Source organism: Rattus rattus, chromosome 12 (assembly GCF_011064425.1).
Source record: "Rattus rattus isolate New Zealand chromosome 12, Rrattus_CSIRO_v1, whole genome shotgun sequence".
In the NCBI taxonomy this organism is placed as follows: Eukaryota; Metazoa; Chordata; class Mammalia; order Rodentia; family Muridae; genus Rattus; species Rattus rattus.
In genome coordinates, this window is record NC_046165.1 from 56,587,037 (window position 1) to 56,605,336 (window position 18,300).

General features: G+C 45.2%; 1 protein-coding gene across 1 annotated transcript in view; it reads left to right on the top strand.

Moving 5' to 3' along the window:
- The window catches only part of Dock5 (dedicator of cytokinesis 5), a 179,610-nt gene that overhangs the window by 41,499 nt on the left and 119,811 nt on the right, over positions 1 to 18,300 (top strand). Inside the window, 1 exon segment of the mRNA XM_032918230.1 lies at positions 9,475 to 9,558. Within this exon segment, the coding sequence (XP_032774121.1) occupies positions 9,475 to 9,558 (84 nt within the window).

Sequence of the window (18,300 nt, forward strand, 5' to 3'; positions counted from 1 at the left end):
ATGAGGTTGTGCTCTAAGTTGGAAGCTGAGCAGGGAAAGGAAGGGGACAAAGGAGAGGGCAGGTGACTGCCCTGTAGTCGGTGCCTGCCAGGTGTTAGTCACAGTCCAAGGGCCACTGCACAGATTCCCCTTTCTGGGCTCCACAAACCATATGAATAATGGGCTGTGACCTCTGCTCTTCAGATGAGGAAGCTGTGGGGGGGAAAGTCCCTGTGTTCGTATCCTACAGACTTTTTATTCTGTAATTTTGAATTGCTGTGTTTCAGCTCTCCTCTCATAAAAGATGAAACATAATCCCCTGTTAGTTTAGGTGAGGTGGCTCGTGGGCTTTTGGTACCAGAGACCCAGTCAGTAAACTATAGTTGGGCTAATATCTATCTAGATCAAGACATTCAACCTATAAACTTACATTGGATCTTCAGATTAGAAACTTCTGGAATTCAGGCTGGAGAGAAGGCGCTGCTGTTACAAGCGCTGGCTGCTCTTCCAGAGGAACTGGGTTCAATCCCCCATGCCCACTTGGCAACTCACAACTGTCTGTGCTTCTAGTTCCAGGGCTCTAACACTCTCACATAGGCACATATGGAAGCAAAACACTACTGCACATAAAGGAGTAATAATAACAAAAAAGAGACTTCTGAAGTTGGTCGTGACAGCCACTGTTCTTTTGAAGGGTTGAGGAAGTAAAAAGCCTAGAAACTCCTGCTCCTCTTTGGGAAGGGCACTGTTGTTAAGAATTGCAACAGGCATTCTGCTTGAAAGCCCCCGGCTCAGGCACATCAGAGCAGGATGGGACATGACTATTTCAGTGCACATAGGCTGGTTTGAAACCTGGTTGTTGGTGTGAAATAATAGACTTTTTGTACTTCTTGGTATTGTACCTGTTGTTGACACTAGCTAACCCTTATTGTGAGGTTATATTTAAGATTTAAAAAAAAAATCCATTTGCCTGTCATCTAGAATATTAGTGCATTAAAGCCAGAGTGAAGGTCAAAGATAGTTGAGAATCTTTAGTCTTGATAGAACTAATGGCCAAACCCAGATAGATGATACAATAATGAAATAAAAAAAAACAGGAGTGTGGTGGTACACGCCTATTCTACCTTGGGGACTGAGGCAGGAGACCGTGTGTGTGTGTGGGTGTGTGTGTGTGTGTGTGTGTGTGAGTGTGTGTGTGTGTGTCAGAGAGAGAGAGAGAGACAGAGAAACAGAGACTGAGAGACAGAGACAGAGATAGAGAGTCAGAGACATAGACATACGTCAGGTTCAAAAACAGAGATGAATAAATCAGTCACCTTAATATTCTGAGTAACAAAGGACTCAGATTGGGACTGTATCCTTTGCTTATTATACTTCTGTAGATTCTATCTATTAAAAAATGAAACGTTCCAGTTGTTCCTCGGGGGACTATAATTTGGGCACTCATGAAAGATCTCAATTCATTAGAAAGATTTATAGCTCATGGCCAGCAGACTTTCCTTCCTTAAAACTGATCCTCATTGTAGCTTCGAAAAGTGTTCTTTTGGTTGCTTATTATGCAATTTTCAATTTTCTTTCATCTTTAGCCTCCCCCCCCCCCATAATCCTAGTTTCAAAGAAAAAGCTAAATCTAGGCTTTGGTGAGAAGCAAACTTACTTTACATTTGTAGACACACTGTCTTGTCTGTTTGGCTCTGCCGTTCTACACTTTCCTGGTATAAACAGTAAGCTGCTTAGGGAAGAATTCCAGCAATTTGTCTCTCCCAACCTTGTACTAAGCAGTCAGGGAAGCAATTTTTATGCAGCAGACTCCCTATTCTTGTTTAATTTCCTCAGACAAAACAAGAGCTTGTGGTGGTGCCTGCCAGTTCAAAGCGGTGCGTTTCTCTGGCGTGGATTGTCACTTCATGAATCAGGAGGCTGGAGCTAAGGGCCCTTGAGTCATCCAGTCTGGTTCTTGTTTTGTAGACGAGAAACTGAGGTCTAGATTAAGTTAAGTCCTTGAAAGGCATGCTGTTTGCAAATGGAAAAGAGAGAGAGAGAAAAAGAAAGTCTCGAATTCTGCTCTGTTTAATTTTAGGATTTCCTAGCTTCCCCCTGTCCCTAGCTTTCTCTTTTCCCTCTAGGTTTTTGTTGTTTTGTTTTGAGAAGGGCTTTTCTGTAACCAAGTCTGGCCTCCAGCTTTCTGTGTAGGAAAGGGGGAACTGATTCTCCTGCCTGCCTCCACCTCACCAGAACTGGGGTTACAGCTTGTACCACCATGCCTGTTTGTGTTGTGCTGGTGACTGAACCCAGGCCACCTATGTTAGTGCTCTGTGCTCCCTGAGCTACATCCCAGCATTTGCCTGACTTCCTCCCTCCCCTCCCTCCCTCCCTCCCTCCCTCCCTCCCTCTTTCCTCCCTCCCTCTTTCCTCCCTCCTTCCTTCCTTCCCTCCCTCCCTCCCTCCTTCCTTCCTTCCTTCCTTCCTTCCTTCCTTCCTTCCCTCCCTCCCTCCCCCCCTCCCCTCCCCCTCCCCTCCCTCCCCCCCCCCCCCCCTCCCCCCTCCCTCCCTCCCCCTTCCTTCCTTCCTTCCTTCCTTCCTCTCTTCTTCTCTCCCTGTCTTTTTAAATTATGGGCTGAGGAGTTGGCTCAGTGGTTAAAGACACTTCTCGTTGTTATGAAAGACCTTGGTTTGATTTTCACCACCTACATGGGGGCTTAGAGCACACATACAATGCATAGGCACAGATATATAAATTAATAAAAATAAATCTTAAAAAGTTATTTCTATCTTATGTGCATTGATTGATGTTCTGTCTGCATGTATGTCTGTGTGAGGGTGTTGGATCCTTTGGAATTGGAATTACAGACTGTTGTGAGCTGTCTTGTGGGTGCTGGGAGTTGACCCCAGGTCCTAGAAGAGCAGCCACTGCTCTTAACCACTGAGCCATCTCACCAGTCCCCTGATTTCTCTGTAGCAGTTCTTCATGTTCTAGAATGAAAGCATTAGTTTCTCACCTAGCACACTACTTTTTAATCCTGTTCTTAAAACAGCATCAGGCTAGCCCAGGATGATCACCAGCCATGGGTTTTTATGACCAAGGACGGCTTTAGAGCTAGTATTTCCATTTAGCAAGAGAGTCTTGGTTCGTCTCTATTTCGAGACTATTCCAGGGAACACTGTTACTGTCGCTGGCCATCCTGAGCAGAGGAGAATGGGCAGTCTCACCAAGAACTTTGTGGTTGCCGAGCTGAATCTAGCCCTTGGTAGTCTCAGCTCTCGAGTTGCCAGCTGTGCGGTTCAGCAGAACTGTGGTTCAGCAGCTCCAGGGGAAATCTGAGGTGTCCTCAGGTGAGGGCAGTGGAGGGTGGGGCTCTCAAGAGGTGAGTGAGATGGACCAGTCCTGTTTGCACTTCTACCCAGAGACATGAATGGGGTAGAACACACTGGTATTTTGGCTCATTTCTGTAGGAACATTGCTGAAGGAATCTGTTCCCAGTAGGAATCTCTTTGACAGCCTCTGTTGGAACGAAATATACATCTTTTTTTTTGGTTTTATTTTTTGAAAAGAAATATATATTTCTTTCTTGTGTGACCAAGCATCTGGAGAGGTGATTTCTGATAGCCTGATGCTATGCCATGGGAAACCACGAGTGCCATTTTGAAGAGAAGCAGAAGCACAGTTGCATTGGGGGAAGAAGTGGCGGATGGCTGAATGTTCTGTGTGTTTTGTAGAAGGATTACAAATAATATTTACAAATAATTTTTTGGAAAATGTATGCATATACAATGGAGGTTTTAATTCAGTCATTAAAAATTAAGGATGAAATTATGTATTTGCAGGGAGATGGATACAAAGGTAGAGCCTTGTGTCAATAGCCAGCCTGAGAATGACAGAGTCCAGACACATATGTGTATATATGTATATACCACATGCGTGTATATGCAATGTGAAAGTAGAAAGAGTGTTTGAAAGGAAGAAGGGGACCAGGGACGGAGGAGTGGGGGTGGGAAAATAGGCTAATGGGGTATTAAAAAAAGGACAAACCATCTGCTTAAAATGTAAGATAGGCGTGGAAACCATGGCCAGACATTAGAATGCTGGCTGAGCAGGCACAGAGTCCTAGGTTATATCCCCAGCATCGCATGCACTGAGCATGTGGCTACAAGTCTGTAATGCCAGCCCTGGGGTGATGGGGAATATAGAGATACAGCGGCAAGGCTGCAAAGAGTTAGAGATAACATGGCATAGGGTGATGCTCAAAATAAAACAAGAGTCGTCATTTGTACCTTGGATTACTCTTTGGGTTATGTCTGTGATTCATGAGTAGTTGACCAAAGGCAGCCTGAAGCCAGGTCTACATTTGGGAGGGCTTCACCTCCTACTTGTGGCAGACAGTTGCAGAAGATTATCTGTGATTACTAACTCATATTTCTGGAAGGGGAAAATTGTGAGACTTCAGAGAAGAGGGACTCATGCTGGGTGGAGAGGGGGTGCTCAGGGGGCTGTTTGGTGAAATTGAATTGTAGATGTGAGATTTGGGTTGTTCTAAAGAGAGAGGCGGTGGTTAAGACAGGAGTTGAACAGTGAATTTTAAGGAGAATATAAGTCTTTTTGAAAATAATCACGGGGTTGGGGATTTAGCTCAGTGGTAGAGCGCTTGGGCAAGCGCAAGGCCTTGGGTTCGGTCCTCAGCTCCGGGGAAAAAAAGAAAAAAAAAAGACAAAATAACAAAAAGAAAATAATCACTTTATGTGCACAGCTACTTTGTCTGCACGTGTCTCTATATACTATGTGCTTGGTGCCGAGTTTGTCAGAAGAGGACATAGCATCCGTCTCTTGGACTGGAGTTACAGATGGTTATGAGCGCCTTTGGGAGTGCTGGGAATTGAACTCAGGTCCTCTGGAAGAGCAGCTGGTGCTCTCTAACTGTGGAGCCATCTCTCCAGCCCCTGAGAGAAGAGTATTGACTAGAGAAGAGGATGAATTTGACAGATAGTAGAAGAAAAAGTGCATAATTAAGACTGGAATGTTTGGGGCTGGAGAGATGGCTCAGTGGTTAAGAACACCCGACTGCTCTTCCAGAGATCTTGAGTTCAATTCCCAGCAACCACATGGTGACTCACAACCATCTGTAAAGAGATTTGATGCCCTCTTCTGGTGTGTCTGAAGACAGCTACAGTGTACTTATATATAATAAATGAATAAGTCTTAAAAAAAAAAAAGACTGGAATGTTTGGAGATTGCTACTCTTTGTGTGTGTGTGTGTGTGTGTGTGTGTGTGTGTGTGTGTGCGCACTCGTGTGTACATGCATGAGCATGTGTCTGTCTTTGTGCCTGTGTGTGCGGTTAGGTTCATTCCTGTGTGTGTGCGTGCGCGTGTACATGTGAACATGCATGTTTATGTGTAAATATGCATGCCTGTGTTTCCAGCCATCCTGGGCAGGTGCTTTTACCTGGAGCCGACAGCAGTAGACTGCCTTTGAGATCCTCTGCTTGCTTTCCCATGACTAAGAATCAGGAAGAATGAAGATGGTCATTACCCAGCTTGTGACAAAGTGGCCTCCCTACTTCCTGTTTCCGTGGGGGAGGGGTGACAGGAAGAAGCATTTCAGTGGATAGCTGTGAATGGAGTCTAGGTGGTGTCAGGAATCTAAGAGCCATGTTTTCTGTAGAAAACCCACCACATGCTTCAAGGGTAAACCCTTGGAGCAAGCTATAGCAGTCAGATGGAGTTGAGCTGTTGTGCAATTGCAGCAGCTGGAGGCTGGGGACACACCAACAGGCCCTGGGAGGCCTGAACTCGCTCCTCCTGCGTTCTGTGTCATTTCTCCTAACCCACTTCCCCAGCCAGTCCTTATTCAAAAACCACAGGCTACTCTGAAAGTGCAATAGAAAATGACTGCTAGGGTACTTCTCCAAGTGCCCTGCAGAAGGACACAGTTTGGAACTGTGACCTCCTTCATAAAGGAGAGGCCACTTGTGAGAGGAGCCCAGTGGTGTGCTCATCCTCTTCTGTCACTGACAAGTTTACTCTGACAGGAGCCGGGCTAAGCCCAGGGAGAGGAGAACAGGATGTGCCCACCACAGGCAGGGATGAGACACCTTTCTTCCGTAACTGGGTAGGATATGAGGATGGCCATCCTGCTCTTCAGACTTGTCGAAATGACTCCTACAGTGAATTCCTTGTTTATAGCTGAATCTCCCACATTCGTACTTTTTTCTCACGCGGATATGGATTACCCATTAATAAAGACAAGAAATATATTTAAAGAACATTTCTCTGAAGCATAATATATAGACGGTCACATCCATGTATTTTCAATGCCTAATGGGTTTTTGAAATGTTTATTTGTTTGTGTGTGTCTGTGTGTCTGTGTGAATTTATGTGTACCACTTCTGAGCAGGTATCTGGCTAGAAGACAGTGTTAAGTCCCCTGATGCTTGATGTGGGTATCGGTGCTGGGAACTGAACCCAGGTCCTCTACGACAGCAGTAAGAGCTCTTAACCACTGAGCTTTCCTCCCAGCCCCCGGTCTAGTGATGTTATTAAGTAATGATGGAACCATTTAACTATCGCCACAGTTCAGTCTGGGGTGTGTCCACCGCCCTAAGAAGTCCCTGAATGGATAGGTTGCTCAGTGTCCGTTCTCATACCCAGCTAGAGCAGCCCATCATTTGCTGTAATGCCTGACAGATCATCATGTTCTGAACATTCCAGAGACAAACGGGATGTATGTCTTCTTTTGCTTAGCGTACTTTGCGGTTACCCAGGTTGTGGCGTGTCTGTATACATTCTTCTCTGTTGCTGTATAGTATTCCATTGCACTGAATTACCACCAGCCCTCCATCTGTTTTAACCAGGGCTCAGGAGCCACATCGCTGTGTTTGTTACTCTCTAGGACAGTCTGTGATACAAAATAAATGACCAGACGATACGGTCAGTGGTGGGATGGGGACTCAATGTTGTTTAACAAGGTGTGATTCACTTCAGATCAGAACTATTTGGAAGAGATACCGTGTCCATTGAATATGTGTTGGTATTTTTTTTGTTCTCGTTTTCTCTTTTTGGGTGTGCATGTGTGTGTGCATGTGTATATATGTATGTGTATAGTGTATGTGTTCATGTGTACATGCATGTGCAGGCATATAGGATAAATGTGTGTGGAGGGCGGAAATCGACATTAGATGTCTTGTTTCATTGCTCTCCGCTTTATTTTCTGAGACAGGTTCGTTCTCTCACTGAACCTGGAGCTCATGACTGGCTAGACTGGCTGACTAGTGAGCCCCAGGAATCCTCCTGCCTTCACGTACCCTATGCAAGGTGCACTTGTGCCCACACCAGGCATTGAAGATGAGTGCTGGGGTTCCAATGTCAGGTCCTCATGTTGATGGGGCAGAAACTTTACAGGCCGTGTTTCTTAAGTGACGCAATGTAGGTGTTGCCTGCTAGCACCTACATCATTTTAGGTCAGTCAGTCATCTTGGGTAACAGTATAGGAGAGGGCATGCTTAGGCTGTGTCTGGGCCACACCACGGTTTGTAACAGACTGAGTAGCACTGAGTTTTCCTCTCCTCACAGGATGGGGTTGTACAGTCTACCTGGTGCAGACATCACAGCACATGCTACCATACATAGTTTGTGTACCCAGCCGTAGCTGAGGTGTTTCATCTTGTTTACTGTTGTGTACAGCATAGCCACGTTGGGTTCCAGTGGCTGCTGTAACTAATGGTGGCATATTCAATGGCTCGAAACAACAGGAATGTGTTATCTCAAGTTCTGGAGCCCAAAGTTCTGAAATGAAGGTGTGGACTGGTCTGCATGCCCCTGGAGACTCCCAGGAGAGTCTAGCCCATGCCACTGCTGGCTCCCAGTGGTGGCTGGCCGTTCCAATTAGTTAGGTCACAGCAAATCTCAGCTTCCATGCGTTCTCATCTTTCTTCAACTTGTAAAAAAACACCCTAAGTAACTAAGGATCCTCAGCTCCATTTGCCTGATGAAGCAGCACACACAGCTCCTGGAGATTGGTTTGGAAATCTCTTCCCCAAGCAGCAGCTACCAACATTGAGCTAAGGGTATTGTGTAGGTGCGATGTAGTTTTTCTTCTTTCTGTCATTCTCCTAGGAGTGGATTTGCTGAGTCTAATCTACTCTTAATTTAAATTTAATTATTAAGTAACTTGTAAATTTAATTTTTTATTAAAAATAAAAATAAATTAAATTTAGACAAATTTAAATAAATTTGTAAGTTTATTTAAGTTTTAAGAAACTGCCTGTCTTGTTTCTAAAGGGGCTCCCATTTTGCAGCCCTGCCAGCCAAGGTTGTAAGTTCCAGCTGCTGTGTTGTCTTGGCAAACATCCTTTTAAATGCAGTCGTTCTAGGGGGTGTGTGTGGCATCTGATGGCGGGTTTGAATTGCATTCCCCTCATGACTAATATCACTGAACGTGTTTCCATATGCTTCTTAGTCACTCCTGTGGAGTTATGGTAAAACACCTATGTAAAGCTCTGGCCTCTTCCTCCCCAGTTTAGTCATGGTTTAGTCTGCTGCTTTCTGTTCTGGGGACTTAACATGGTCCTCGGAATTATGGAGTACTAGGGTCACTACAGTATGAGGCCTGGGACAAGGTGCCATCCCTGCATTGTGACCTTTATCACTCCGTTACTAGAGGCAGATGTCACTCAAATGCATTCAAGTCACTGCTGAGCACCACGTCAGGGAAGCCAAGAGACCACTCCCCCTGTGCCCTAAAAGACCATAAGTTTGAATGAGTTTCACGTTGGCTGTTGTCTCATGGACAAGGGGACTGACCTACAGAAGTTCTCATTGTATTCTTTAGCCTGGATTCTTTGGTAGTGTTGTCCCAAGTCTAACTAAAGAGTTATTTCTGGGATCCGGATTGTACATTTGATATCTTTCTTCCTCCCACTAGACTATCATGTTTCCTAGGAACAGAGGCGACATCTATGTTTTTTTATCTGACACAGGATGTGGTGTGTATTAGGCAACCAGTCAGCATGTTGGAGGACATACAGCTCGGTTTAATGTTTCCCATACAGTGGATGGCATGAAATCATCCAGCAGATGTGCTGCCTTGTTCAGTACTGGAATGGATAGTGTTGGGGGTTAACTGGACAGACCTGGAAAGAGGGAACCTAAGCTGATGAATTCTGCATTTGTTTGGTCTGGGAACTCGTTGGTTGGTGGAGGGTAGCCCATTGTGGGTAGTACCATCCCTAGGCTGGTAGGCCTGGGCCGTATAAGTAGAGTAACTGAGCAAACCAGGAGAAGCAAGCTAGTAAGCAATGTTCCTTCATGGTTTCTACTTCAATTCCTGCTCCCAGGTTCCTGCCTTGAGCTCCCGCCTTGGCTCCTCCAGAAGGTGGATTGTAAACTTGGTCAGGATTTTATCCTGATAGCAGAGAAGCGAGCTAGAACGAATTTATCGGGCAGTAACTTTTAAACGTGTGTGGCTTCTAATCTCCCCTCCCCTTTTTTTCTTCATTCACAGCAATTTATAACTACAATGCATCTCAAGACGTGGAACTGTCCTTGCAGATCGGCGACACCGTCCACATCCTGGAGATGTATGAGGGTGAGTGCAGCGGCCTCCTGCTGGGCGGGGCCCACAAAGAATCAATAGGAGGTCGTTAGTGACGAAGCACTTAGTGTTAGGATCCCTGTGCTCTACTCTTCCTGCTGCGGGGCCAATCCTGAAAGCCTGGGAAGTACCTAAGGTCACACAGTCCTGTACAGAGGGTATTTTTCAACACAGCCAGCTCATGGGAATGTGGGTATGCCCAGACACCAGAATCAAGATTTTTGCTACTGGATGCAGAAGAGTTAACTGCAGAGGTGGCTAGGGAGACACACACACTCAGAGCATCAGGCCTGTGGTAGATGGCAGGAAGCATCGCCATTTCGGGGCTGTCTTTTTCTATTTGGTGCCTAGCATTTCCAGGTTGGGGGAGAATGAGGGCAGGGCTTTGTGGTAGTACCGAGACTCTCTGAGAGAATTAGGTCAGGACTATCACGGCAGGTCCTGCTTGTGTGTGTCTGTTTCCTCCAGTTAGCTTAGGCTTGGGAAGCGGTTCTGTCCAACCAGAGCAATTCTTAACACTGTGCAAAGCACAGAGCATGCCTGCATCTACCTCCCATCCTAGGAGACCTCCTCCAGGAATCCACATCTCTAGTCCCAAACCCTGGAACAACAAAAGTATATCCAAGCCACTAAGGCTCCAGAGCAAGGCAGAGAACAAACTTTTGAGCCCAGTTTATTGCAACCCAGTGAAAGTTAGGATTAAGAGATGGTGACAGGAAGCTAGGAAGATTTTTTTTTTCCCCCTCAGAGCCAAGCTTATTGGGAAAGACACTCTGCATTGGTAAATTCTGGGACAGTGTCGCCTACAAGCCTGTGCAGATCGCCAGGTTAAGACTGGTTGATTCAAGAAGAGGGAAAGATGGGAAGCCTAGGGGAAACGGAAGCAGGATTTGGCAATGATGAAGCAAGTTCATCTGCCGGCTTGCACGGGGCGCTGCTGTCATGGGTCCTTACACCAGGCTTTGCTTTCCGTTCCATACAGCTCCACTGTAGCTGTTAGGCTCCCATGGGCCACAAGTAGACGGGGAGGGCCATGTGGACTCTTCCAGCTGTGTTCCTGCTTTAACTATCACCCTCGGACCTCACTAGCCATTGGTTCTGCGTTAGGGCTCTGCTTATGACACCTGATGTACATGTTTCAGGACTCTTGTGTCTGGAAACCATTAGTCCCCTTAGACCTTACTAGATCAGTCCTTTGTTAGAGGGGCAGGTAAGCAAATACTGTGGTGTTTGTGGACATACTTTTCCACTGTGCAAGTAAAAAGCACACATTCAACTTTGATACCTTCCACCTGGGCTTAAAGAAATGTATGCTTAAGGATCGTTGAGAAATAAGTTCCATGGTGACATTTGGATCCAGATTACTTGTACCTGTTTTTCAGGCTGCTGGGTGCTAACTTTTTGTCTGCCTTGTTTGGTTACTGTGTTGAGTTCTTCACCATGATTGTAGTTTCTGTCTCTGTAGAGATGGGAATCTTTTCGCTCTATACAGTCTCAAACCTGTTTTTACCATATATATGCCTACTGTTTTAGAATTGTGCTAACCATCTCATTTGAAGCCCTGCTTATTAAGCCTTTTATCACTGTCTTCACCCATGCTAAAGCTTTATGCCTTACTGAAATGACAGCCAACTCATTGTGAGGCTCAGCTCTCTAATTTTTGTCCTGCTGGCCCCATAAGGTCCTTAGAAATGCTACTTTAAGCCACTCCAGCATCCTTTCTTACATCAGCAAATGCCCCAGGCAAGAAGCCACCACAAGTTCTGGGTGGAAATTCTTCCCTCTTTACTAGAAAACTCTTTCGTCTCTGTGTCTCTCTCTCTTTGTGGGGTGTCTGTGTGTGTGTGTGTGTGTGTGTGTGTGTGTTGAGGGCGGTGAGGAGGGGGAGGGCTTCCTATTTGCCCTATAGATCACATCAGAGATGAATAGAGTATTGATGTTGATGTGACATAAAGTTAATACCACCCCCAAAATGCATTCTTAAGATTGTTTTCTCAAAAGAGGTTGGTTTGGAAAGTTTTTAATGTGGCTCTAATATATTTTGTGGTAGCTATTTGAAGCACGCTGTTCTCACAGAGTCTGTATTAGTAGTGGTTTTGAGTACATTCACTCTTAATACTTTGTCTGGTGGATCTCCTATCCAGAGTGCTTGGGACTGGAAGTCTATGCTTTCAGACTGTTCTGGATTTTGGAATATGCATAGTGAAATACTTCGTAGTACCTAGCTGTAAATTCATCTCCTTTTTTCCCACATATGTCTTCTGCACATAGCCTGGAGATAATTTTATACAGTGTTCTAAATAATTTTACTATTGCATGTAGTCCACCTGTGAGATCATACCTGTGAGATCATGCCTGTGCTCAGAACATGTCGACTCTCGGAGCGTTTTGGAATTTGGAGTTTTGGATTAGGGATGTTCATGGGGTACTTACATGAAACGGACACAGAAATCCCATCTGTTTCCAATCCTGTGTAACTGAGCCTCCAAATCCCAGCCCAAGGTGCTCCTAGTGTATTGCAGCTCTGTCCAGTGTGCCTACAGGAAGTGCTGCATGCGGTGAGCACCACACAGAAAGCCTCATTGGCATTGCATGATGGGGATGGTCAGGCCCAGCCAGCAAGAAGAACTCTTGTACTTGTTACCATGGAGCATTTGAATGTCAGTCGCAGAATGCTGGGCTCTTGGAGAAGGATGTCACCTACTGGGTTTTCAAAGTGGACCTGTGTCCTGGTGCAAGTGAGGAAACAGAACACATAGAGAGTGAGTAACCTCCAAGTGACATGTCAGTTTCACACGGATTTTGACATCGGATTTTTCTTTTCCCAATATCGTTTCTTTTACTGGATTCGTTTTTTAACAGTGCCTGCCGTGTCCAACACTCAGGGGAAGGCTCTTGTATCTTAGTACTTTGAGTTCTTGGCTTGAGTCTTGAATTCCTTTTTTACTTCAGGCAGTTGAAGACTCCAGGGCAGGAGTGCTTTGCAAACATAAGACCTGCAGGAAATGCCGAGCAATGACTTGTGTGTGTTCCCCCTCCCTGCTCCCATCTTCCTTTTAAACAAATAAACAGAATGGAAACGCCCATGGTGCTGCCAGAGAGAATGCCAGGGCAAGGCTGGCACCATTTCTTGGCCTCCGGGGCTTTATATCTTGCAGCTTCCTGTTGGTGATGTGGGGACTCTCCCTCTCTTCATTCTGCCCTACCCCACCTTTGAGACAAGCATACCTGATATCTGTGTGCTGTTCTGGCATGGAGCTGAGTCCTCCCAGACATTTTTCAGCCCACAACCCACAACAGAATGCCACTGAGGACTCTCCATGGCTGCTTCCTGCCAGCTGGTTCCACGAGTTAGTCCCCAAGAGCAGAGTCACAGCTGTCTCCTGCTTAACCTCCAGGTGCTCAGCATAGCTTCTGACATGCTGTAGGCCCTCAGCAAAAGCCTGGAATGAATGCAGGTGAGGTAAGAGATCTGCTGCCCTCTACAGCCGCACGAGGATTTGCTTAGTGCATATGCTTTTGTTTTTAATCAGAAACAGAAGCATTATTAAGATTCAACTCGAACGCCACACAGTTTGCCAACACACAGTCTACGATTCCGGGGTTATTTACTAAGCGTTACTATACAGGGAGTTGAGCAACTGCCAATCACGGTCTACTTTCATTACTCCCATCCCCGCCACTTGTCAGGCATTTGCCTGGCTTTAGGCAAACACATACCTGCTTTCTGCTTCTGTGAGTTTGTTTGTGCTAGACTTTCATAGTAATGCAGCCAAGCAGTGTGTGGGGGGGCTTTGTGGCTGACTTCTTCTGACTAGTGCAGTGTTTTCAGGGTTTCTGCACATTATAGCAAGCATTAGTACTCCATTTCCTTTTCTTTCAGTTAGCACCAATGCATGGACACACCACAGCTCATCCACACATCATCAGATGATCAGATGGATATATCGGAGCTGTTTAGATCTTTCAACCATGCTGCTGCTGTGAACTCTCACAGGCCAGTTTTGTGAGGATGTGTGTGTTGGTTTCCCTTAGGCAGACACCAGGAGCCATGACTGCTCTGTTCTTATATTCTGACTCTGTATTTAAATGTTCGAGACACTCCAAGACTGCTTAATCTTTGACTTTAGACTTCAGTCTTTAATGAGAGAGCCACTCTCAATTGTCCCCTGGATCTTGGGACCACCCCTGACCCCAGCTTAATATGTTACTTAAAGGAGAAAGAAGGAAGGGAGTTGGTAGAGAGGCAGCGCACTGCTTCTCGTTTGTAGTTCCCCGAGCTGTCTGTCTTCAGAGACTGTGAGAGAAGAGAATGCTAGCTGAAGCCAATGCCCCTTGTCCCTCCTCTTCGGCACCTGTCTGCCTATCGTTGGTGCTGCTGCTTTGCTTCTTAGACCCTGGAAGGTACAAAGCACGCATCCTCCCCCATAAATGTTCTTTTCTGCCCCAGATCTGTGAGAATGTGGACAGAGACACTGGGCCCTCAGCTACAGTCACCTTGTAATTTTTAGCCACACCTGCTCCACACCTACCATGTGCCCAGTACATTTAAGCACAGGAGATGTCACCTCTGGTCCAATGAATGATAAACCAGCCAGCTGCTGCCTCTTGTAGTGTTTGCCTAGACAGACAGAGAAGACAAGAAAGTAAATACAAAAATAGCCAGACGCTCACTATGGGGAGAAGACGGTGATGTTGCTGAGAGCACAGAGGGAAGAGACCGATGGAAGACTGTGTTAGATTAGGGAGTTCACTCTCGGCTGAGTTAAGTGTCCCTGGACAAGGCTCTTCAGCTGTCACAGTGTCTCAAATGTTCCAGCGACTCATTGACTTGGAAGTGATCAATTAGAGAGCAGTGCATTGAAAAATATGAGTAGTACATTATAAGCGTAAGGTGTCAGCTTCTAGTCACCACAGAGTGTTTCTTTCCTGTAATTAATCTATGTGACTATACATGGCTTCGAGCCCAGGACCTGCTGTACTTCTGGCCTTGGCTTTCTGTGCCGAGTTCATATCCATTGATTGACTATTTATTGGTTCTATAAACCATTCACGTTCTCAGGAGCACAGATGGCTGATATTAGTAGGGACTCTAAGATCGCCAAGTAAAATGATGTCTCAAAGGTGTTCTGGACTCTGAGAGGCAATCACAGAGTGAAGCTCTGTATTCAAAGTAAGTTTTAAAGACTCAGAGCTAACATAAATATTTGGACAGGAGTTAGGGACGGGGGCAGCCCTGGAACTTTGAAAGGAGTAAGAAGGGTGGACATTCAAGGCTTCCCTTTCTTTACATGTCACTTTTGTATGGAACAAGGCCAGTGTAACGCCACCCAAATCAGAAAGTCCGTTCTCATATGCAGGCTGAGCGTCCTTTAGCTAGAACTCTTAGAAGCAGAGGATTTTGCTTTAATTTTTTGTTTTATTTCCATACTACATACATATCATAAAACATTCTGGGAACCCAATTGAGAACACAAAATTCATTTGTGTGTCATATATACCTTTTACACAAAACCTGAAGGTAATTTTATAGAGTATTTCTTTTAGTGTATCTACCTTTTGAGTGGAACCTGTCCCATGGTCTGGAGTGTAATTTTTTTTACTTATGACTTCATTCTAGAGTCCAACAAGTTTTGAATTTTAGAGCCTTGCATTTTGGATTTTTTAAAGGAATGTTCAATTTGTACAACAAAAAGCATGAGTGCATACACACACACACACACACACACACACACACACACACACGTGCTTCAAATTTACTAGATGAAAGGTGCATTAGATTCCTCCATATATCTGTAACACTTCTATTGCCATCTTTGTCAAGATCCTGGGAGGTTTGTTATAATTCTTAATCCACACTGTCACCGTGACCTAGTCATAGAAACAGCTGCCTTTCCAAATAAATGGCACTGAGCCCAGCAGCTTGGAATCTGACGACAAGCTCTCCATGCACACTTTTGGCTATGGCTTGAGAAGCAGGTCAGGCATTATGGTGTTTTGATGAGGGTGCATGCAGGCGTGGTCGATTCCCACATCTGCTTGACCTTTATCCTCAGTGCAGCTTGTCATCAATCACACCTCTGGGAACATCCTTTCCTGAACTGTGTTTTTATAAAGACAGCGTGTGGTAGTAGGAGTGTGTTTAGGAGAGAGAGACCTTAATTAGATGTTAGAGCCATTGAAATGTCTTCTCTCAGAACGAACGTGGATTTCAAGTGTGGGTTGGGTGTGGGTGTGTGTGTGCATGTGGAGAAGCATGTGGTATGTGGCGGGGGGAGGTATAATTGCACACATACATTTGAAAGAAGGCGGCAACTTCTATCAATGCCCACCTTTGTTGAGACAGGATATCCGCTGGGATATGAGACTAACCAGTTAGGCTAAGCTGGCTGGTGGGCTGGCTGGCTGGCTACCTCCTGTCTTCTGCCAGTGTTGATAGTATAAGTGTACACTGGTACACTGCCAGCATTTCACATGGATGCTCAGGAGGGATCTTAGGTCATCATGCTTGTGTGGGAAGGACTTTACTAACTGAGCTATCCCCCAGCCTTTAGATGAAGCCTTCTACAATGGAGAATGCCTTCTATTTTTTCTTTCAAGATATGGTTTGAATATGCTCCTGAAATACATCCTAACATATGTTATTTGGACACAGGTGTCTGTCCAGCCTTCTGATGGAGAATTTACAACTCTTTCCTGAGTAGTACCCTCATTCCATTCGCCACCATGCACAAGGACTTGGCATTGACCCATTTGGGCAGTTGCCTGTGAATCTACAGAGACAAGAGAACCTGGAAACAAAAGAAGTTTCTGGAATGCCTCAAAGGGATGCTCCCAGCAGCAACCTGCCCAGCTGATTTTGCTCTCCAGGGATGTTGCCTAGATCAAGGGATGGGAAAGAGGCACGGAGTAGTAGGACAAGCTCCTGGTACTCTGCCCGTGCCCTTGATTGCCGGGCCGTTCGCCTTTTGTAAAAAAAGAAAAAAATGATTTGTACAGAGCGGGTCCCCAAGTGGACCAAGATTCACTTAAGGATTAAGGACATGGAAATCAGAGTGAACACGTTGATCCACCTGGAACAGTTCTGTGATGGCCCCCAAGGCAAGGCATGTCCCTTTTCTGACACTGGACACATTTGGATGTGTCACCTTTTGTCTGTTCACTGTGACTTGGCTCTCCTTCTGGAGGTATCCTAACATCTGGAGCAGATCTCTCTGCTTGTCTATGGAGTTACTTTTAGTAGAAAATAGAGATTTCTGATTTCCATTACCCTCTGTTCTAGGTAAGCAGAAAAAAAAATCTTCTTGGTGTTTATAGCCAGAGTTACAGTTTATACTGGAATGGCCATAAAAGCAAGGGTGTGTGTGAATGCGATCTTATTGAAGAATGGCTTTTAAGAGAGTGATGCTTTATGGTATTAGACTGGTAGTGACTTCCAGAGCCCAGCATGTTCTATTAGTGAGGGAAGCAAGACTTTGTCGCTGACAGTCCTGCCAGCTCTACCCACTCTCACATTACATTTGTGTGGTTTGCAGGTACAGACTTTATTTCACACTCCTTCCAATAGTTTAACCGAGGCCAAAGAGACTTTGTGTTGTCGTTAACATAACCACCAGATGTTTCCTGAGTGTCTGATGCATGCCAGGCTCTGCAAACAAGAATTCTTTTTAACTTTAAAATAAATGTTGAAGAGGCTAAAGAGATGGCTCGGTGGCTTAAAACACTTACTGCTCTTCCAGAGGATACACGTTTGCTTCTGGGTACCCACATCAGGTGGCTTCAGAAATGGAAGTGCAGCTACAAGGGAACTAATGCCTCTGACCTTTGGACCCCTGTATTCACATTCATAGACCTACATGTACACACAACACATATATAATTAAAAATGATAAAAAGTAAAAAGTGAGCAAAAGTGATCCATTATATCCATGCATGAAATTGTCAAAACAAATTTAATTAACTAAATTAAATTAAAAGAAGAAAGTTGAAGCTGGGTTTGACGGAGCATGCCTGCAATTCCAGGAAGCCAAAGCAGGACGCTCAGGAGTTCGGGGCTATCCTAGGCTACATATCAAGTTTTAAGCCAGCCTAAGCTAAATGATGCCCTGTCTCAAAACAAAAATGGAATTAAAGTAGAAAGCAATAGTGTTTCTTGATCAGATAGCATGTGTATTTCTCATGTTGATCAGGTCCAGGACTAAGGTTGCCTCATCTGAAAGACTGAGTTCTGAGTGTCCAGTTTGCTGTCCTCACAGCAAGGCATGGTGGCAGCTTGATGTAAGGGGAAAACAAACAAACAAACAAACAACCCTGTGTTACCTATGCAGATTGCATATTTATTTTTATGTAGCTGTTAGCTTTCAGGTGCTTTGAATCCTTCAAACTCAAGCTTCCATTGTCGTCCTTGCTTATCAAAAGGCTGATGGATTTATCCTGAGCAAAGAAGCAACAGAATGGCATTGACCTCTGGTATTATTATTACATCCTTTGAATTTTTTTTTAACTTTGCAGCTTATTCGTGAAAGCCCTGTGCCTTTCCATGTAAACAGCTGAGACTCAGGGTACTGGGAGGCAGCAGGGACGCTCCCCAAGGACGAAGGTGGACCACTGTCCTCTGTAATGAGCGATTTCATACTGAGACTTTCTCCATCCTGTGAGGGCTGGCACCCAGCTGGCTCAGGATCCCCAGAGGTTCAGGGAGGTCTCTGTTTTTGAAGGGTAGCTCACTGGGTTCTG